At 69.4% G+C, this 19,781-nt stretch overlaps 10 protein-coding genes across 10 annotated transcripts; 6 read left to right on the forward strand and 4 right to left on the reverse strand.

The window, feature by feature from the left end:
- The first annotated feature begins 1,631 nt into the window (after positions 1 to 1,631).
- On the forward strand, positions 1,632 to 3,499 carry V1510DRAFT_128738 (ATP-dependent RNA helicase DBP3). The gene has a single exon (XM_066930301.1). It carries the CDS (start codon positions 1,663 to 1,665, stop codon positions 3,412 to 3,414), a length of 1,752 nt encoding a protein of 583 aa, XP_066788944.1. The 5' UTR covers positions 1,632 to 1,662; the 3' UTR covers positions 3,415 to 3,499.
- V1510DRAFT_417188 (Alpha/Beta hydrolase protein) lies at positions 3,434 to 5,554 on the reverse strand. Its single transcript, XM_066933906.1, has one exon. It carries the CDS (start codon positions 5,214 to 5,216, stop codon positions 3,585 to 3,587), a length of 1,632 nt encoding a protein of 543 aa, XP_066788945.1. The 5' UTR covers positions 5,217 to 5,554; the 3' UTR covers positions 3,434 to 3,584.
- Positions 5,555 to 5,838: 284 nt separating this feature from the next.
- V1510DRAFT_365515 (uncharacterized protein) lies at positions 5,839 to 6,481 on the forward strand (the record flags this gene model as incomplete). The annotated part of the gene is made up of 2 exons (XM_066931227.1): positions 5,839 to 5,898; positions 5,990 to 6,481. The coding sequence occupies 2 exons, from the start codon at positions 5,839 to 5,841 to the stop codon at positions 6,479 to 6,481; spliced, it is 552 nt and encodes a 183-aa protein (XP_066788946.1).
- Positions 6,482 to 6,498: 17 nt separating this feature from the next.
- V1510DRAFT_445266 (phosphatase 2C-like domain-containing protein) lies at positions 6,499 to 8,234 on the reverse strand. Its single transcript, XM_066935699.1, has 2 exons — positions 7,911 to 8,234; positions 6,499 to 7,860 (listed from the first exon to the last, which is right to left on the reverse strand). Exon 2 carries the CDS (start codon positions 7,858 to 7,860, stop codon positions 6,532 to 6,534), a length of 1,329 nt encoding a protein of 442 aa, XP_066788947.1. The 5' UTR covers positions 7,911 to 8,234; the 3' UTR covers positions 6,499 to 6,531.
- A 618-nt stretch (positions 8,235 to 8,852) lies between these two features.
- Positions 8,853 to 9,473, reverse strand: V1510DRAFT_417193 (integral membrane protein S linking to the trans Golgi network-domain-containing protein). Its single transcript, XM_066933907.1, has 2 exons — positions 9,210 to 9,473; positions 8,853 to 9,178 (listed from the first exon to the last, which is right to left on the reverse strand). The coding sequence occupies exons 1-2, from the start codon at positions 9,431 to 9,433 to the stop codon at positions 8,881 to 8,883; spliced, it is 522 nt and encodes a 173-aa protein (XP_066788948.1). The 5' UTR covers positions 9,434 to 9,473; the 3' UTR covers positions 8,853 to 8,880.
- A 283-nt stretch (positions 9,474 to 9,756) lies between these two features.
- V1510DRAFT_378502 (uncharacterized protein) lies at positions 9,757 to 13,378 on the forward strand. The gene is made up of 2 exons (XM_066931603.1): positions 9,757 to 10,001; positions 10,036 to 13,378. Exons 1-2 carry the CDS (start codon positions 9,785 to 9,787, stop codon positions 13,311 to 13,313), a joined length of 3,495 nt encoding a protein of 1,164 aa, XP_066788949.1. The 5' UTR covers positions 9,757 to 9,784; the 3' UTR covers positions 13,314 to 13,378.
- A 288-nt stretch (positions 13,379 to 13,666) lies between these two features.
- Positions 13,667 to 14,736, forward strand: V1510DRAFT_365276 (O-ribose methyltransferase; the record flags this gene model as incomplete). Its single annotated transcript, XM_066931220.1, has 4 exons — positions 13,667 to 13,888; positions 13,918 to 13,968; positions 14,002 to 14,454; positions 14,485 to 14,736. The coding sequence occupies 4 exons, from the start codon at positions 13,667 to 13,669 to the stop codon at positions 14,734 to 14,736; spliced, it is 978 nt and encodes a 325-aa protein (XP_066788950.1).
- Positions 14,523 to 15,428, reverse strand: V1510DRAFT_417201 (uncharacterized protein). Its single transcript, XM_066933908.1, has one exon. The coding sequence runs from the start codon at positions 15,412 to 15,414 to the stop codon at positions 14,752 to 14,754; it is 663 nt and encodes a 220-aa protein (XP_066788951.1). The 5' UTR covers positions 15,415 to 15,428; the 3' UTR covers positions 14,523 to 14,751.
- A 197-nt stretch (positions 15,429 to 15,625) lies between these two features.
- Positions 15,626 to 18,346, forward strand: V1510DRAFT_403224 (uncharacterized protein; the record flags this gene model as incomplete). The annotated part of the gene is made up of 1 exon (XM_066932158.1): positions 15,626 to 18,346. The coding sequence occupies one exon, from the start codon at positions 15,626 to 15,628 to the stop codon at positions 18,344 to 18,346; it is 2,721 nt and encodes a 906-aa protein (XP_066788952.1).
- A 144-nt stretch (positions 18,347 to 18,490) lies between these two features.
- On the forward strand, positions 18,491 to 19,778 carry V1510DRAFT_430332 (Alpha/Beta hydrolase protein). Its single transcript, XM_066935366.1, has 3 exons — positions 18,491 to 18,961; positions 18,992 to 19,485; positions 19,517 to 19,778. Exons 1-3 carry the CDS (start codon positions 18,552 to 18,554, stop codon positions 19,696 to 19,698), a joined length of 1,086 nt encoding a protein of 361 aa, XP_066788953.1. The 5' UTR covers positions 18,491 to 18,551; the 3' UTR covers positions 19,699 to 19,778.
- Positions 19,779 to 19,781: the final 3 nt, after the last annotated feature.

Genomic DNA, 19,781 nt, shown 5'->3' on the forward strand with positions numbered 1-19,781 from the left:
CGGGTTGGCAGGCGACAGCACACACGCGTGCGCGCACGGCAGGCCCGCACAAGCGACCGGCGGCGGCCGGGCTGACGGGGCGCGCTGCGGTGGGTGCCCTGCAGACGCGGCTGGCAGGCTATTCGCAGCCCACCCAACAAGTGCTGGCGCATGAACGTGTCTCAGGTGTCTGCAGCCCACCGCAGCGCAGACGCCGGCGGCCTGCCGCATGTGGACAGAGCGTGCGCCGGGCACGGGCTGGCCCGCTGCCGTGCGCGGGCAGCTAGCCCTATTGGCGCGCGCAGCCGCAAGAACAAGGGCTGCTGGCGGGCGGGCGACCGCGCTAGTCCGCCAGTGCGGGCGCCTGGCTAGCCGCTTGCGGGCAGCCACGCCGGCGGCCGCAGCGCGCGCAGCCGCGAGCCGCACCGTGCACCCGCGCGAACGTCGAACGGCAGCCCCTGCACCGCTGTCGACTCACCCGCTGTTTCACCAGCTTGCACCTGGCACGATCGACAGCGCGCGCCGCCAGGGTGGTCCGCCAAGGGTCGCTTCTTGCGCCGGCGGGCTGGTTTGCCTTTCGCTTCTGCACGCGCGTACGCGACGGGCGGTGCGCCGGCCGGCCGGCCTCCAGGGCTGGCGGCGCGGCCACGCGCCGCCGACGTACGCGCCGGACCCGGCGGCCCGGCGCTGCGATCTGCGACGCGCCGCGCCGGCCAGGAGACGCGACGCGGCAGGGGCCGGCGCCCACCGGCGCAGCCCCCGCCGTGCACCGCCGTTGTCGGCGCCCGCGGCCGGCCCCGGACGCGCACAGATCACGGCAAGCGCGCTGGCAGCTGACGGCCGGACTAGTGGCTGCGTGAGGGAGCCATTGCGCGGTCTCTAGATCTCTAGCCGCCGCCCGCTGTTCTAGCGGTCCCGGTCTAGGTGCGCGATCTGCACGCGGTCCCTAGCCGCACCGCAGGCTCCACCGCGGCCGCCGCGATCGCGCCTGCCGCGTCGGCCGCCGGCAATCGCGTTGGCCCGCGGTGCGCGGGAGCGCCCCGGTAACTCCGGTCCGCGCCACAACGCACGCTGACAACGTGGCAGGCGTGCTGGAACAGGGCCAGCGGACACGTGACGAGCACGTGACAGCCGTTATCGACCCGGTAGCCGGCTCGGTCACCGCGATCACGGTGGTCACGTCACGGCGTGTCACAGAGTGACGTCTCCCCCGGGCGTGATTGCCGCACTCACGACGGCTGGCACGTAGCCGCCTGTGACCGCCCGGCAGTGATCAGGACCGTTGGCGCCGCGGCCAGTCACAGCGCTCCCCGACCCGCGCCACGGCGGAGTTGTCGGAGTTTGCGTAACCTGGAGTGGCTGGGACGCATCTGTCTGGAGCGTCGCTCAGGCCGGCGGGAGCCCACGGCGGGCCCGGTCCGGACCGGGTTACGCGCCAAGCACGCCGGCGCCTGCTGCTGGGACCTGCCGCCGACCACCGGCCCCTTGCTGGCCCGAACACCGCCGTGTGGCTCCGTTCGCTGACCGCGCCGGCGTGCGGCCGTTCGCTGGCGGCACAACCGCGTGGGACTGTCTCGGCCCGCCCGGCTGGGCGCTGCCGCAGGTGTCAGCGTCCCGGCCGCGGCCGCTTCGGGACCGCCGCCTGACGCGCGCGGACACGAGCCGGTGTCTAGGCGAACTCGCATGCGCCTCGCATGCGCCACACGCTCGAGCCGCACGACATGCGGCGCGCCGCGTGGTCTCGTGCGGCTTGGCACACGTGACATGTCCCAATTACCCGGGATATCGCGAAAAAATTTGCCAGACCCAGCCCAGCAAGCACCCGACATGGCAGACGACAGCGCAGCAAAGGCGCTCAGGAAGCAAGAGAAACGCGCCAAGAAGGCCGCCAAGGCCGCTGCGGCCGCTGAGGCTGCAGTCGCCGCCGACGCGCCGGCCGCCGTCGCCGAGTCCGAGCCCAAGAAGGCCAAGAAGGACAAAAAAGAGAAGAAGGACAAGAAGGACAAGTCCAAGAAGCGTGCGGCCGACGACGACGCCGTGGAGGCGGCGGCCGAGCCCGCTACCGAGCCGAAGAAGGCCAAGAAGGCGTCTGCGGCCGGATCGGCCTCGCCGGCCGAGGTCGAGGCGTTTCTCAAGGAGAACACGCTCACGGTGACGGACCCGCGCGGCGGCAAGCCGCTGAATCCGTTCCTGGAGTTTGGCCAGGCCGCCGGCGAGCTCGACGACAAGATCTACGGGCTCGTGTCGGGCAAGTACCCGAAGCCGACGCCGATCCAGTCGGCGTCGTGGCCGCACCTGCTGGCCGGCCGGGACCTGATCGGCGTGGCCGAGACGGGTTCGGGCAAGACCATGTCGTTCGGCGTGCCCGCCGTGCAGCACATCGTGGGGCTGGGTGCCGCCGGACGCAAGAAGGTGGCCGTGGTCGTGGTCTCGCCGACGCGCGAGCTGGCGCTCCAGATCCAGGAGAACGTCGAGGCGCTGTGTGAGGCCACGGGCATCAAGTCGGTGTGCCTCTACGGCGGCGTGTCCAAGGACGACCAGAAGCGCGCGGCCAAGGGCGCGTCGGTGGTCGTGGCCACGCCCGGCCGGCTGCTGGACCTGCTCGAGGAGGGCGCCGTGTCGATCGCGTCGGCGTCGTACGTCGTGCTGGACGAGGCCGACCGCATGCTCGAGAAGGGCTTCGAGGAGGACATCAAGAAGATCATCGGCGCCACCAGCCCGTCCCGGCAGATGGTCATGTTCACGGCGACGTGGCCGCAGTCGATCCAGAACCTGGCGGCGTCGTTCCTGAAGGAGCCCGTCAAGGTCATGGTCGGCGACCGCGACGGCGACCTCAAGGCCAACACGCGCATTGAGCAGATCGTCGAGGTGATGGACCCGTTCAAGAAGGAGCAGCGGCTGCTGCAGGTCATCAAGGAGCAGCAGGCGCGCGGCCGCAACGACCGCATCCTGATCTTCGCGCTCTACAAGAAGGAGGCGTCGCGGGTCGAGCGCACGCTGACCCAGCGCGGGCTCGCCGTGGCCGCGATCCACGGCGACCTGACGCAGGCCCAGCGCACGCACGCGCTCGAGCAGTTCAAGTCGGGCAAGTGCACGCTGCTGCTGGCCACGGACGTGGCCTCGCGCGGCCTGGACATCCCGGCGGTCAAGCTCGTGATCAACCTGACGTTCCCGCTGACGGCGGAGGACTACGTGCACCGCATCGGCCGCACCGGCCGCGCGGGCCAGACCGGCAAGGCCATCACGTTCTTCACCGAGCACGAGAAGCATCTGTCGGGCGCGCTGATCAACGTCCTGCGCTCGGCCGACCAGCCCGTGCCCGAGGACCTGCTCAAGTTCGGCGGCCACACCAAGAAGAAGGAGCACTCGGTCTACGGCGCGTTCTACAAGGACGTCGACCCGACCAAGAAGGCCAAGAAGATCGTGTTCGACTAGTGTACTCTAGCAAAAGTTGTTGTTTTTTCCAGCTACTCCATCTGTGTATTGAATTCAGATATATAACACAAAACCCAGGATCCCACCCATCACAAACAAACAAAGCATACGAAAGACGTACAAAAAAGGGTCTCTATCGGAGAGGACTGTACTGAGCAGTGGGACGGCGTCTAGGCCGAGAACGAAAAGTCGCCCGAGATCCACTTGTTGACCATGTCGAGCGCAGCCAGCGGCTGGTCGTAGGGCGTCATGTGGCCGGCACCGAAGACGCGCAGGAAGGTGAAGTTGCCAGCGTTCTGGACGGTGCCGACGACCTCGCCGTCGAGCTTCCAGTCGAGGGTCTTGGCGGCGCGGAAGGCGTCACCGCCGGTCCACTCGAGCGCGTTGGTCCAGGCCTGGTTGCCGAGCCAGTTGCAGATGAAGTCCTTGTCGCCGGCGTAGATGAGCACGGGCACACCCGAGTCCAGGATGTGCGGGACAGCGTAGTGGTACGGCTTCATCCAGTCGCCGTTGAAGAGGAAGTTGCGGTTGATGTCGAAGTTGCAGCTCTCGAAGGTGTCGACCTCGGCGCCGAGCTCCTCCATGACGGTCTTGTTGTTGAGGTAGTTGGAGATCCAGCCCATCTGGGGGTAGCACAGGTTCTCCGAGTCCTCGCACGTCGTGCGGATGTCGTAGACGTTCTTGCCGGTGCGCTGGTACGGGCCCATCATGGCGTTGTTGCAGTAGATCGACGCGGGCACGCACGTCCAGACCGACTCGGTGTTGTAGCACGACTGGATCATGTTGGCGCAGCGCGGGTACGAGTCGCGCATCTTCTCGCACTCGTCCTCGGCCAGGACGGCGTCGGCGCCGCCCTTGCCGCAGGCCATGGGCTCGTAGTACTCGTACTGGGTCTTGCCGTCGGTCAGACCGTTGCCGATGAGGACCGAGGTCAGGTCAAAGTTGCGGTCCTTGTGCGACAGGATCTCGGCGGCGAAGACGGGGATGTAGTGGCCCGCGTACGACTCGCCGGCGATGTGGAACGGCAGCTTCTGGTACTGCGGGAACTGCTGGTAGAACAGCGAGAGGAACGCGTAGACGTCCTTGCCGGCGGCGACCGTCGACGACACCGACTGCGACGAGTACGAGTAGCCGACGTTGATCGGCTGGTCGAGGAAGATCACCGACGCGTTCTTGTTCCACGACGACGGGTTGTACTTCAGGCCGCCGGTCTCCTCCACGGACGACGGGCCGAGCTCGAAGAAGAGGCCGGTCATGGACGAGCAGCCGGGGCCGCCGTTGAGCCACAGAATGACCGGGTCGTTGGCGGGGTCATTGCGCGACTCGAAGAAGTAGAAGAAGAAGTGCTTGTCCTCCTCCTCGATGTCGAGGTAGCCCGAGTACTGCTTGACCGAGTCGACGCCGAGCGACGACGGCTGCTTGATGCGCAGCTTGTGGCCCTTGAAGTCGTCCGACGACACGTGGAAGTCGTACGCCGAGTCGGGCTTCTTGGTCGCGGGCTTGGGCGGCGTCGTGAACGTCAGCTGGCTGACGACGTCGGGGAAGTCGGCCTCCATCTGCGTCCACAGCGCGCGCGTCTCCTCGTTGACGCCCTGGAGCGACTGGCCCAGCGTCTTGAGCACGCTGTCGAGCGCCAGCGGCTTGGTGCCGGCCTGCTCCTTGGCGACGGGCGCGGCCGCCTCCGCCGCGACGGCCTCCACGGCCTCCGGGACCAGGTTAGCGGCCTGGAAGACGTGCTGCTCGGCAGCCGCGGTCGCGGCAAGCGCCGACAGCACGGTAGAAAGGATCACGGAGGACTTCATCTTGTGCGGGTGGATCGACAGGTGAAGTGTGGGACGCCGAAATAGAAAGAAAGAGAGCGGCGGTGTGCGGAAACGAGCTATATGAGTCTTGCGGTGGTCCCGCGATGGTCTAATTCACAAGCCACAGGACGTTGTGCGGCAACAGAGAGCGCGCGGCGCGGCGCGTGGGGGAGCGGCGACGGCTGGGGTGGCAAGTGGGGCGCGGCGCGACGGTTGGGGCGCACACGGCGCGCGGTCTGGCTTATCGGCTAGCGCATCTCGCTTGTGACCCGCGTTACCCGTGTGGCTTGTTTACCACGCGGCGCGATAAGCTGTTACCCGGGCGTGACGGTTGTCTGCGCCAGCGCACGGCTGGCACCTTGCTGGCTGCGCCCGCCCGCGGCGGCGTGCGGCGCTGGGCCCGGCCAGCTGGCGCGAGGCGGCCGGCCGATCGCCGGATGACGTGTGCACAGCCACTGTCCGGGTAACGCCAAGCAACGGCTGCGGCGGCCCGCAGTGCCCCGGGTAAGCCGTACGCCTCCGGGCACGCCGGGTAACTAAAGGCCGGGTAATGCGCCGCACGGCCTGCGGCTCGCAACCTCCCAAAAATTTTCGTCGCCGCCGTCGAGCCCAGCAAGCAACCATGGTCCGGCATCTGAAGCACCACGAGCAGAAGCTGCTCAAGAAGGTCAACTTCCTCGAGGTAAGTCGCCGCCGTGCCGGCCCGGCCGCCGCGCGCCCCAGCGCCGCGCGCCCGCCGGCCCGCCGCCGCCCGGATCAGGCTGACCAGCCAGTGGAAGCAGGACCAGGGCCACCGCGATGCGGACGTCATGCGGCGGTACCACATCCAGAAGCGTGAGGACTACATCAAGTACAACAAGCTCTGCGGCAAGATCCGGCAGCTGGCGTACAAGCTGACGCAGCTGCCGGCGGACGACGCCGTGCGGCTCAAGCACGAGGAGCTCCTTCTCGAGAAGCTGTACGCCATGGGCATCCTGGCCACGCGCACCAAGGTCTCGGACCTTGAGAACAAGGTCACGGTCTCGGCCATCTGCCGGCGGCGGATCGGCGTGGTCATGTGCCGGCTCAAGATGGCCGAGACCATCAGCGGCGCGGTCAAGCTGATCGAGCAGGGCCACGTCCGGGTCGGCCCCGACGTGATCACCGACCCCGCGTACCTGGTCACGCGCAACATGGAGGACTACCTCACCTGGGTGGACTCGAGCAAGATCAAGACGAGCATCCTGCGGTACCGCAACGAGCTGGACGACTTTGACCTGCTGTAGCCGGCTCGGCAGGCGCACAGAAAATAAAAGCACATTGTATTTACAGGCCTCTAGAGGCGCACGCGGACCGAACCGTCGGACTGCTGCTGCGCGAGCAAGACGAGCACGGTGATGTCGTCGGGCTTGCCGCCGCGGTACGGAAACCGCATCTTCTGCTGGGCCTCGAGCGCAAACGGCCCGTCGGTCTTGGTGTCGAGGCTCGCGCGCAGCGCCGCGTCGACGAGATTGGCCGCGGCCAGGTCGACCGCGTCGCGCGCGCGGTCGGGCAGGTCCGGCGCGGGCCCGAGCCGGCCGCCGGCGTCGCGCGCCCAGCAGCCGCCAGCCACCATGGACTTGTTGATGATGGCCAGGTAGTCGGTCGGCGCGAGGTTGTCGAGCAGGCCGTCGGTGCAGAACATGACGACGTCGCCGTGGCGGAGCGTGTGCGTGGCCAGCACGGCGTCCGCGGGCTCGTCGCCAAAGTGGCGGCCGCCCTGGCGCTCGTCCTCGGCGAGCATGCTCTCGGGGATGATCGAGAGCTGGAACGGCGCGTTGAAGAAGTGCGTCTGCGGCTGCGACGCGTACAGCAGGCTGCCGTTGCGCACGATCGCGTAGCCCGAGTCGCCCAGGTTGGCCGTCTGGAGCACGCCGCCGGCCGTCGCCACGCCGACGCACGCCGTCGACCCGCCGGCCTCGACCTGGCCCGACGACTTGATCATCGTGTAGGCCGTGTCGAGCAGCACCAGCGGCGCGAACGCAAACTTGCTGGCCGCCACCCGGCTGGCCACGTCGCCGGCCGCCGGCGCGCCGACCACGGCCGGCGCGATCGACTCCATGGCCACCGCCAGCGAGTGCGAGAACTCGGTGGCGTCCACGCCGACCTCGCACCACCCGCCGACGCCGTCGATGACGCCGAGCGCGTGCGCGCTCGTGTCGCCGAGCTGCGTGTAGAAAAAACTGTCCTCGCCCGAGTTGGGCCGGTCGGCGCCGCGGACGCGCAGCGACGCCATCGCGCGCTGCGCGGACGCGCGCTTGGCCTGGCACGCCATGCCGACCGCGTACGAGAACTCGGCTGGCCGCCCGCGGCCGCCCGCGGCGGCGGCACCGGGCGCGGCCGTGCCGGCGGGTCCCGCCGCGCCGCCGCTGCCGGCAGCGCCGCCGGCCGGCCCGCCCACCGCCGCGCCGCCGCCAAACGCCAGCCCGCCGTCGCCGACGGCGCCCAGCGCCTTGGCCGTCCGTGCCAGCCCGAGCGCGCTGGTCGAGTACGCCAGCCGGCCGCCGTGCTGGCCGGCAATGATCCGCTGCAGAAACGGCGGCCGCAGCCGCTGGAACGCCAGAAAAAGCGCCGCCGTGATCGTCGGGTATGCTGCCACCAGCAGCGAGAGCCTGATCGGCGCCATCTGTCCGTCAGCGCGCGGTCGGAGACGATGCCGATGCCGACGGAACGTACCTTTGGGCCGAGTCTGGTCGTCGACGTTGCCGCCCTACCACCGTGTGCGACCGTGTCGCGGACGCCGAGCGCCAAACAGACTGGTCTGGCCGTGCACGTCGTGTGCGCTCGCTGGTCGAGCTGCGAGAGACCTTCGTGCTGTCGGAAGCGCGTGGCCGGTTCTTAACGAGCCGGAAGGCGGTTTGGGAGAATTTATGCCGGCAATTTTCGCCCCCGGCCGGCACATCGGGTAGATGAGACCGCTGGCGGCGACGCCCGGCCGGGCTGGCGCTGGCTGGCGGCCGGCTGGACACGGCCGCGGACGACGGCGGGTGCGGCCGTGGGCGTAGACGGTGCGGCTACGGCTGCTGGGGGCTGGCGGCCGGCTGGAGGGGGCTGGGCGACGCCCGCAGAGAGCGGGAGCAACGGCGGCGATGCAGGATGGCGGGCGCAACGGCCGCCAGATGCGCGCTGGCGCTACGATAGCCCGGCGGAGGCCGAGCGGGGATGGCCGCGGACGACGGCGGGCTGGCGGACGGCGCTGGCCGGGGGAGCAGCGGCCGCGGGTGCGTGGCGGGTTCGTGGCGGGTTCGTGGCGGGCCCGTGGCGGATCGTGGCGGACCGTGGCGGGCCCCGGCAGAGGCGTGGCGGCGCGTGGCCGGCCGCCGCAGGCCGCCGCCCGGCCTGTGGCTGTGCGTGGCGGGTCCGCGGGTCCAGACAGGCCCTGGCAGGTCCGGGCGTCTGGCAGGCCGCCGGATCGGCCGGCCAGACGCGGGCGGGCGGGCGCTACGTGTGACAGCGGGCGGGGTCCGCAGGTCTGCATGAATGCGACGCGGGCCCGGGTCCAAGGAGGCGGTTCAGGAGCGGGCGATCGGCGGCCGAGCGGAGGCACGCCGGTCCGGACACGGTCCGGACACGGCTGGCAGCCGCCGCCGCCGTCCGAGCGCCGCCGCCGCCGCAGCGTGGCAGTCATCAGTGTATTAATACACGGCTAGGCCGCCGGCTTCGGCGAGGCGTCGGCCTCGCCGCGCTCGGCCAGCTCAATGTCCGGCGACCGGGGCTGGGTCGGGGCCGCAAAGTACATGATGCTGAGCTCGCGCCAGCGCGACGTCCACGTCCCCAGCGAGCACATGAAGAGCACGGCGCAGACCTGCAGCAGCCACCACGGGCCGCTGATCGGGAACGCGCCCGTGTAGATCCAGGTGGCGATCAGGCCCAGGAGCTGGTTGGTGAGCACAAAGTCGAGGACAAGCTTGCTGCGGCCGACGACGAGCGTCAGGACAAGCACACTGCGGTCAGCGCGAACTCGGGCGCACGTACTCAAAGCCGGCGGTGAGGATCCAGAGGAGGCAGATCGTGAGCCCGAACGTGTTGTCGACGCGGACGCTGCGCCACGACAGGACGTAGTCAAGGGCGAACTGGCGGCCAGCGACCAGACAGGTGAAGAAGATGAGCACGCTGGAGGTGGCGTAGTGCGCGCTCTGCAGGGCGGCGATCTGCAGGGCCAGCCGTCGCGGGGCGAGCGAGTCGATGGCCCGCTTCATGACCTTGCGCCGCTTGCGCCCGGAGCTGTCCGTGCCGGCCATGTCTGCAGAGGAGAGGACGGCGGCGGTTGGGCGGACTGGCGATTGTCACGTGCGGCGGCTGCGAGCACGTGACCCAGGCCGGGTGACCGGCGGTGGCAACAGCGGCGGCGCAGCGGCGCAGCGGCGCAGCAGGCCAGCAGGCGCAGGAAGCGCCGCCCCGGCGGCACCGCCACGGCCGCGGCGGTGGGCGGCGGTGCGCGGGCGGCGCGCTGTCACGTGACCATCGTCACGTGGCCGCGGATGAAAAAAAAATTTCGTCCCAAATTTTCAGCACCACCGCCGCCAGCAGTCCCCCCAGCAGCAGCAAGGATGGTGTCGTTTCGCACACTCGAGCGCGAGAAGCGCTTCCAAAATCCACCCAAGGACAAGTCGGCGTTCGCCGCCCTCGGCGAGGCGGTCGCGCCCCATGTCGAGTCGTTCAACATGCTCACCGACGGCGGGCTGCTCGATCTCGGCGCCAAGGACATCGGCGAGCGGGTCGCGTTCGACCGCAATGATCCCGCCAACCCGGGCAACCGGATCTCCTGTAAGTTCTTGTCGCGCGCGCGCGCTGACCGCAGTCCGCGTCGACGGCGTCCAGATCCTCAAGCCCACGCTGTCGAGCAAGGACAAGACCACGATCAACCGGCGGACGTACCCGGCCGAGTGCCGCGAGCGGCTGTCGTCGTACCGCGCGCGCATGATCCTCAAGCTCGTGTACTCGGTCAACGGCGGGCCCGAGGTCGTCGAGAACCGCGAGGCCGGCCTGGTGCCGATCATGATCCGCTCGAACCGGTGCCACACCGAGAAGATGTCGCCGGCCGAGCTGGTCGACCACAAGGAGGAGTCGGACGAGATGGGCGGCTACTTCATTGTCAACGGCATCGAGAAGCTGATCCGAATGCTGGTCGTCCAGCGCCGCAACCACCCGATGGCGCTCGTGCGGCCGTCGTTCCAGGGCCGCGGCCCGACGTACTCGGAGTACGGCGTGCAGATCCGGTGCGTGCGGCCGGACCAGACGTCGCAGTCCATCACGCTGCACTACCTGACGGACGGCAACGTCACGTTCCGGTTCTCGTGGAAGAAGAACGAGTACCTGATCCCGGTGATGATGATCCTCAAGGCGCTGGCCGACACCAACGACCGCGAGATCTTCGACGGCATCGTCGGCAGCGACACAGAGGACTCGTTCCTCACGGACCGTGTCGAGCTGCTGCTGCGGACGTACAAGGTCTACGGCCTGTACTCGCAGGACGAGACGCTGGCCCACCTCGGCAACAAGTTCCGCGTGGTGATGAACTCGGCCATGGACGTGTCGGACATCGACGTCGGCCGCGAGTTCCTGCGGCGGATCGTGCTCGTGCACCTGGACGGGTGCCGCGACAAGTTCCGGCTGCTGCTGTTCATGGTCCGCAAGCTGTACTCGCTGGTCGCCGGCGCGTGCGCGGCCGACAACCCGGACGCGACCCAGCACCACGAGATCCTGCTCGGCGGGTTCCTGTACGGCATGATCATCAAGGAGAAGATCGAGGAGTACCTGAACAACATCCGGCTGCAGATCAACATGGACGTCGCGCGCGGCGCGTCGGTCAACTTCGACAGCCAGAAGTACATCACGCGCATGCTGTCGCGCGTGAACGAGAACATCGGCCAGAAGCTGCAGTACTTCTTGTCGACCGGCAACCTGATCTCGCAGTCGGGGCTCGACCTGCAGCAGACGTCCGGGTTCACGGTCGTGGCCGAGAAGATCAACTTCTACCGGTTCATCTCGCACTTCCGCATGGTCCACCGTGGCTCGTTCTTCGCCCAGCTCAAGACGACGACGGTGCGCAAGCTCCTGCCCGAGTCGTGGGGCTTCCTGTGCCCGGTGCACACGCCCGACGGCTCGCCGTGCGGCCTGCTCAACCACCTGGCGCACAAGTGCCGCATCATGACGGCGCCGGTGGACGCGTCGCACGTGCCGGCGCTGGTGCGCTCGCTGGGCGTGTCCGGCCCGCACGTGCTGGCCGCCGGGCCGGGCATGTGCTGCGTGCAGCTCGACGGCAACGTCATCGGCTGGTGCTCGCACAAGACCGCCCGCGTCGTCGCCGACTCGCTGCGGTTCTGGAAGGTCGAGGGCTCGCACAACGTCCCGCGCGAGCTCGAGATCGGCCTCGTGCCCGAGTCCGACGGCGGCCAGTACCCCGGCCTGTTTCTGTTCTCGGGCCAGGCGCGCATGGTGCGCCCGACCAAGTACCTGCCGCTCGACCGGGAGGACATCCTCGGCCCGTTCGAGCAGGTCTACATGGACGTCGCGTGCACGCCCGAGGAGATCGTGTCCGGCCAGCACACGCACGTCGAGTACTCGCCGCGCAACATCCTGTCGATCCTGGCCAACCTGACGCCGTTCTCGGACTTCAACCAGTCGCCGCGCAACATGTACCAGTGCCAGATGAGCAAGCAGACCATGGGCACGCCGTCGACCGCGCTGCGGTACCGCTCCGACAACAAGCTGTACCGGCTGCAGACCGGCCAGACGCCGATCGTCAAGGCCGAGCTCTACGACGAGTACGGCCTGGACAACTTCCCGAACGGCATGAACGCGGTCGTGGCCGTCATCTCGTACACGGGCTACGACATGGACGACGCCATGATCATCAACAAGTCCGCGCACGAGCGCGGCTTCGGCTACGGCACCGTCTACAAGGTCGAGAAGATCGACCTGAACGAGAAGCGCCGCAAGGGCGAGCCCATCACCCAGCGGTTCGGCTTCGGCACCGACGCCTGGCCCGAGCACTGGCGCACCAAGCTCGACGAGGACGGCCTGCCCATGGTCGGCGTCCTGCTCGAGGAGGGCGACCCCATCGCGGCCTACTTTGACGAGTCGGCCAACCGCACCAAGGCGATGGTGTACAAGTCGAGCGAGGCCGCGTTCGTCGAGGAGGTGCGCTTGCTCGGCGACGACGGCGAGCAGGAGTTCCAGTCGATCTCGGTCAAGCTGCGGATCACGCGTTCGCCCGTGATCGGCGACAAGTTCTCGTCCCGCCACGGCCAGAAGGGCGTGTGCTCGCAGAAGTACCCCACCGTGGACATGCCCTTCAGCGAGACCGGCATCCAGCCCGACATCATCATCAACCCGCACGCGTTCCCGTCGCGGATGACGATCGGCATGTTTGTCGAGTCGCTCGCCGGCAAGGCCGGCGCGCTGCACGGCATCGCCCAGGACGGCTCGCCGTTCCAGTTCACCGAGAACCGGACCGCGTCCGACTACTTTGGCGAGCAGCTCAAGGCCGCCGGCTACAACTACCACGGCAACGAGCCCATGTACTCGGGCATCACCGGCGAGGAGTTCAAGGCCGACATCTACATCGGCGTGGTCTACTACCAGCGCCTGCGCCACATGGTCAACGACAAGTACCAGGTCCGGTCGACGGGCCCGGTCAACAGCCTGACGATGCAGCCCGTCAAGGGCCGCAAGCGCTCGGGCGGCATCCGCGTCGGCGAGATGGAGCGCGACGCGCTGATAGCCCACGGCACCTCGTTCCTGCTGCAGGACCGGCTGCTGAACTGCAGCGACTACTCGCAGGCGCACGTCTGCCGCGAGTGCGGCTCGCTGCTGTCGTCCATGAACTCGGTTCCGGCCATCGGCTCGTACTCCGAGGTCCGCTGCCGCCTGTGCGCCAAGAAGGTCCTGGAGAACTCGTCCACGCTGGTCGCCGACGACGGCCGCGTGTCCGAGGTCTGGGAGGACGGCCAAGGCAACCGCTACGTGGGCGGCAAGGAGACGACCACGGTGGCCGTGCCCTTTGTGCTGCGGTACCTGGACGCGGAGCTTGCGGCGATGGGCGTCAAGATGAAGTTCAACGTCAGCCCGAAGTAGGCGCATCATGGTCAGCACCCAGGCGGGTGCTCAAAAGTGTTTTTAGTAATATAGAGTCTCATGTACGAGCTGCGCCCGCGCGGCGCGCACGCAGCCGAACCGCACGGCGTGCGGCGTGCGCCCCTCGTCCCAGCCGCACGGCGTGCGGCGTGCGCCCTTCATCCCAGCCGCACGGCGTGCGGCGTGCGCCCCCCAGCCCGCGGCGGTGCCGGCCGGGTGTGGCGCCGGCTGGCGGCCCCTGGCAGCCGCACAGCGTGCGGCGCGCATGACGCGCACGGACGTCATGTGCGCTAGCCGCAAGCCGTGCGGCGCAGCGCCAAATTTTCCTCGCCGTTGCTCTCTGCCCACCCACGATGATCGATCGCGTGTGGCCCGGCCGTCGGCTGCTGCTGGCGTGGCCAGGCACTCGGCCGCTCGGCGCCGGCGCCGCGCGGCCGGCGTGGCTGGCCGGCGTCCGCGCGGCGTCCAACTCGTCCAGCTCCAAGCGCTGGAACCAGCGCCAGCAAAACGACCACTACCGCAAAGAGGCCGTCCTGCAGGGCCTGCGCAGTCGCGCAGCGTACAAGCTGCTCCAGGTGCGTGTCTGTCGAACGCGCTGACCCAGCTCGACCATCAGTACAAGCTCTTCCGGCCCGGCATGACCGTCGTCGATCTGGTACGGACGCGCGCGCGACGTCGCTAACGCCAGGGCTTCGCGCCCGGATCGTGGTCGCAGGTCGCCGTCGACCGCACGTCGCCCGGCGGGCGCGTGGTCGGCGTCGACATCCTGCCGTGTGCGCCGCCCAAGGGCGCCTCGGCGATCCAGGGCAACTTCCTCGCGCCGGCGACCCAGGACAGCCTGCGCCAGTACGTGCGCGACCACGACCGCGGGCGGCCGGTGGCGCGGGACGGCGCCGCGCCCGCCTATCTCGAGCTCGAGCGCGAGCAGGCCGCGGCCGACGCCGCGGCCGACGCCGGCGATGCTGGCGCCGACGGCACCGGCGCCGGTCCGGACGCCGACAAGGTCGTGGACCTAGTGCTCAGTGACATGTCAGACCCATGGCCGCTCGTTGAGTACCCGTGGATAAGGACACTGAGCCAACCGCATTATAGGATGGCCAACACGTCCGGGATCGGAGTCCGCGACCACGCGATGAGCATGGTACGTGCCGGCCGGGCGCGCTGACGACAGGACCTGTGCGACGCGGCGCTGACGTTTGCCGTCGACATGCTCAAGGTCGACGGCCACTTTGTGTGCAAGTTCTTCTCGGGCCCGGAAGAGAAGCTGCTGGAGGCCCGGCTGAAGCGCATGTTCCGGACCGTCAAGCGCAACAAGCCCGAGGCCTCGCGCAAGGCCTCGCGCGAGATGTTCTTCGTGGCCACCCGCCGCAAGAAGAACGTGTCCTACGAGGACGTGTACCTGACGTCTGAGCGCGTCTGGTAGTATGTACATAGCTAGCTACAAAGCCTCGTGTGCGGCCGCGCCGTGCTCCTGGGCCAGCCGGATGAAGTCCGCCTGCTCGGCGACCGTGAGCCGGGCCCAGAGGTCGTCAAAGTCGGCGGCGTCGACGTCGACGCCGGCGAGCCGGTCGCGCAGGTCCTGCCTGTGGCCGGCGCTGTCGTCGCCGTCGTCGTCGCTGTCGCTGTCGCTGTCGCCGTCGCCGTCGCCATCGCGGCCCCCCCCCTCGCCCGCCAGTGCCGCCAGGTCCCCCAGCGGGTTCTCGGCCGCGTCCAGCTCGTACTGCTGGACGAGATCGTGCAGCGCGCGCTTGTCGTCGTTGCTCAGCTGCGAATCGGCCGCGCCCGTCGCCGCCAGCGCGGCCGCCTTCTCGCGCTCAAACGAGTCGATGCACAGCCGGTGTGCCGGCCGCCGGTAGCACTCGAGCGAGCAGTACAGCGTCTGGCAGCGCGGGCACGAGTACCGGCCGTACTTTGTCCGGCACAGTCCGCAGATGCGCTCGCGCCCCACGCCGCCATCCGCGCTCTCGACAGCGGCGCGGATGTCCGCCTGCAGGCCGCCGAGCACGCCGGGCCGGCCGCGGCCGTCCTGGTGCGCGGATTCGTCCATTCGCGCGCTGGCGGTGTCGCCAGAGATGCGTGGTGGGGAAGTTCTATCAAACATCGCGGAAAAATTTTGTGCGCAGACGACGACGCGGCGGATCGACGACAATCGCCTCTAGACAGCGCAACAGGCGCCTGCACACTGTCGGACGCTAGACCAGGGCAGATCGAGGGTGAGTGCGACGGGCGGCGGGGGGATTGGCCCGCGCGGGGCCGGCGTGGCGCCGTGGACGCTGCTGACGGCCAGACATTCCTGCCCGCCTGTGTGGACAATGTACGCCAGCGCACGCAGCGCGGCCGCGCCAGGCCGCCTGCCGGCGGTCCGCGCGGCCGGACGGCTGCGGACGTGTGCGCGGACCGGCCGGCGGCACGCGAGCTCGAACGAGCGCGACCGCGGCCGGTGGTGGTCGCCGCGGTCGCTGTACAACTCGGTCGTCGGCAAGGACGGCAACAGCGAATGGCAGCGGCGGGCGGTGGACCGCACGGCCGACGAGGGCTACTACTACCCCGACAGCGAGTGGGAGCTGATCCAGTCCGTGCGAAGCATTGTGCGGCGGGCAACGGCGCCGGCCGAGGGCACGGAGCTGGTCGTGGAGGACACGACCGAGCAGGACCTGGCTGCGGCGGTCACGGCGCTGGTGGACGGCGCCGGCGGCGTGCTGCGGCCGGAGCAGGTGCGCGCGCTGGCCCAGGCCTGGCCGCTGCTGTACAGCGCGCGGCTGGCGGGCTCGGTGGCTTCGGCCGTCCCGGAAACCATCGGCGGGGGCGCGGCCGGGCCGCTGTCGGCGGACGTCCTGCGCAAGGCGCTCGGCCAGGTGGCCGCGTACGAGGAGCCGTCGGCGGTGCACCTGGCGCTGGCGCGGCGCGTCCACAGCGAGCTGGCGCGGCGCGTGCAGGGCGACGCCCGCCACGAGGCGTTTGTGCTCTACCTGGGCACGCTGCTCAAGAACAAGCAGTACGCCGAGGTCGTGTCGGCCTTTGACCAGCTGCTGGCCGGGCTGCCGGCGCTGACCGAGGCGGCCGCGGTGCACCTGGTCACGATCTTCAACCACCTCAACGACGACCAGGTCCAGGACGGGCTCGTCATGCGGCTGTTCATGAAGCCGCGGTTCGAGTCCGTGGCCGCGTTCAACGTCGTGCTGCAGGCCGCCATCGAGAGCGGCCAGAAACGCGTGTGGAAGGTCTACCGGAAGGTCCTGCTGGCCGGCAACACGCGCGGCTCGACCGCGCTGGTGCCGGACCGGCGGCCGGCGGCCGGCGCGCTCGCGCCGGACCTCGACACGTACGAGCTGCTGCTGCGGCACGTGGTCGCGCAGCCGGACTCGAACGAGGCCCGCAAGTTTGTGCGCGACGCCGAGCGCGTGCTGCTCGACGGCGGCGCGCCGACGTACGACGTGCTCGAGTGCGAGGCCCTGTACCGGTCCTGGCTGGTCGCGGCCATGGCCACGGCCAACGGCGAGCTCGGCGGCCGGCTGGCGGCGCTGCTGCGGGCGGACGCGGACTCGCTGGACGCCGAGTCGTGGCAGACGCTGGCGCAGTGGGCCGCGTTCGCCGACGGCGTGGCCGGCGCGGCCGCCGGGCTCGACGAGCTCGTCGCGCGCGGCCTGCCGGCGGGCACGGACGCGCTCAACGGCGTCTTCAACGCCGGCCGGCTGAACCCGGCCCACAGCCCGGCCGAGCGGGACGCGATCTACGCGCTCTACGACGAGCGGCGGGTCCCGGTCGACGCCAACACGGTCGCGCTGCGCATCCGCGAGCGCATCGCCGCGGGCGACGTCGCCGGCGCGGTCGCCGCGTTCGCCCGCGGCCGCGCGCACGGCCTCGTCTGGGACCGCGGCGCCCAGGACGTCCGCGCCGTGTTCATGCTCTTCGACGAGATGTGTCGGCAGCAGCCGTTCGACGGCGACACGCTGCTGACGTTCTACGTCAACGTCAAGCCCACGCTCGGCCGCGTCGACTACGCCACGCGGCTGGCCATGGTGCGCGCTCTGCTGATGAACGCGCGCATGGAGGACGTGCGGCTGCTGCTGATCCACGAGATGGGCGAGGACACAAAGTACCCGCTCGAGGCGTTTCCGGAGCTGTACGACGTGCTCAACCGGTTCGTGCTCGAGACGGCCGACTACACGCACGCCTGGGCCGCCTACGCGTGCATCCAGCGGCACTTTGTGCCGCCCTACGACGCCTACGGCCCGGTCATGCGCCGGTTCTGCCAGATCGGCTACCCCGAGGGCGCGCTGCAGCTGTTCCGGCACCTGCGCAAGGGCACGGCGACGCCGCCGGACCGCGACGTGTTCACTCTGCTGTTCCGCCAGTTTGCGCGCTCCGGCTTTGTCGAGGGCATCGACGAGCTCATGGTGTGCTTCAAGGTCGACCTCAACATCGACACGGACATCACGCTGTTCAACGCGCTGCTGGAGGCGCGCGCGGCCTCGAGCCACTTCACGGACGTGATCCAGCTCTGGCGGCAGATCCAGCTCGCCCAGGGCCAGTCGCCCGACGGCCTGGACCGCCAGCCCAACGCCGAGACCTTCGCCGTGCTGCTCCGCGCCAGCGTCGTCGGCGGCGCCGGCATGGCCCAGCAGATCTGGGCGCAGATGGACCAGTACGCGGTCGCGCCGACCGCGCAGCACTACCAGTTCTACGTGCAGTCGCTGTGCTTCTCGGGCTACTACAAGCGCGCGCTCAAGGCCGTGCAGGAGATGGAGCTGCTGCCGCAGCCCGAACCGGCGGCGGACTCGGCCGAGAAGAAACTCGGCCGGGAGGACGTGCTCGAGAGCCTGTACAACTGGACGTTCCTGCGCGAGCGCAAGGACGACGTCGAGCTGTGGGCGCTCGAGGCGCACCCGGACGAGTGGACCCGGCTGAAGAAGTCGGGCCGGCTGATAGACGAGTACCTGGACCGGGACGGCAACGTGATTGGCCGGCCGGACGACCAGGAGAAGACACCGGGCGGCGTCTCGGCGCGGCTGTCGCGCCTGCTGCTGCGGTGATGTACATAGGAATGCATGTGAGCGACGGGACGCGCCGCACGCCGTGCGGCTCGCGCGCTGCGCGCGGGTGGCCCGTGCACGCGGGGAAGGTCCGCGCCGCACGCCGTGCGGCTTGTAGACCCGCGGCCATATGCGGCGCAGCCGAGGTCCGTGCCACTCCCACCCCGGATCAAAAACCCCGCCGCGCACAGCCGCACCAAGCACAATGCTGGTCGACTGCAAGTACGAACGGGTCGAGCTCGCGGCCGCGTGGCCGCGCATGCGCCGCAACGGCACCATCCTCGACACGGACCGGCTGCGGCTCGTGGCCGGCATCTACCGGCCGCACAACGCGCCCGCGACAGGCCTCACGGCGGTCCTGCTGCACTGCAACGAGCAGACCAAGGAGTCGTGGGAGGGCGTGCTGGCCCGGCTGCTGCCCAGCGCCACGCCGCTCGTCGCGGCTGTCGCGATCGACTTTGTTGCCTGCGGCGAGTCCGCCGCGGCCAACCGCGGCAAGCTCGGTCTCGGCACACGACCGCTCGACGGCACGTACGACCTGATCGAGGTCATCCGCGCGCTGGACCTGCCCGCGCCCATCGTCCTGATCGGCCACTCGCTCGGCGCCGTGCAGGGGTACGTCAGGCTGCGACCGTGCTAACCCAGACTGTGGGCTGCGGCCATGTATCCGCGGCTCTTTGAGCGCGTTGTGGCCATCGAGCCGCCACTGGCCGTCGCCAGCGTCATGACCGTGTTCTACGCGCGGCTGCTGGCCGTCGCGCGCAGCCTCCCGGCCACGTTCACGTCGCGCGAGGCCGCCAACAAGTGGATCGACCGCTCGTACATGGCCGCGTTTGATCCGGCCGTGCTCGAGCGCCAGCGCGGCCTGCTGCTCTACGACGAGCCCGACGGCTCCGTATCGTGGACGATGACTGCCGACCAGAGCCAGCAGATGTACCATGCTATGGCCTACGACGCGGTGCAGGTTGTGCGGGCGCTCAAGTTTGTGCACGGCCCGGTGAGCCTGCTGCGGTGCTCCAAAAACTCGTGGATGCCCGACGACGCCGTGGACATAGCTCTGCGGGAGACGCCCGAGATCGAGCTCGTTTTGATGGAGGACGCCGTACACCTGTGCGTGCTGCAGAACCCGGCCGTTGTCGGTGAGTGGATGGACTTCGGCGCTGACGCCAGCAAACACGCTAAAACCGCTGCTGGCCAAGACGTGGGCCGGGTGGGAGAGAAAGCAGGCGGCCGAGAAGCAGCTGGCGGCGGTGCCGCGGGCCGAGCTGCTGCGGCGCGACCACGAGACGCATGCGCGCGGGCTGGACAGCGTGATACAGCCGATCGACGTTGCGGCGCGGAGCAAGTTGTAAAGCGCGTAATTGATAGCGCCGCTGGCACGTGTGCCGGCGCGGCTAGCGGTGGCGGTGCGCGTGGCGGGAGTCGTGCGGCTCAT

This window comes from Dipodascopsis tothii, assembly GCF_038497935.1.
Source record: "Dipodascopsis tothii strain CBS 759.85 unplaced genomic scaffold V1510scaffold_15, whole genome shotgun sequence".
NCBI lineage: Eukaryota > Fungi > Ascomycota > Lipomycetes > Lipomycetales > Lipomycetaceae > Neoaidaea > Neoaidaea tothii.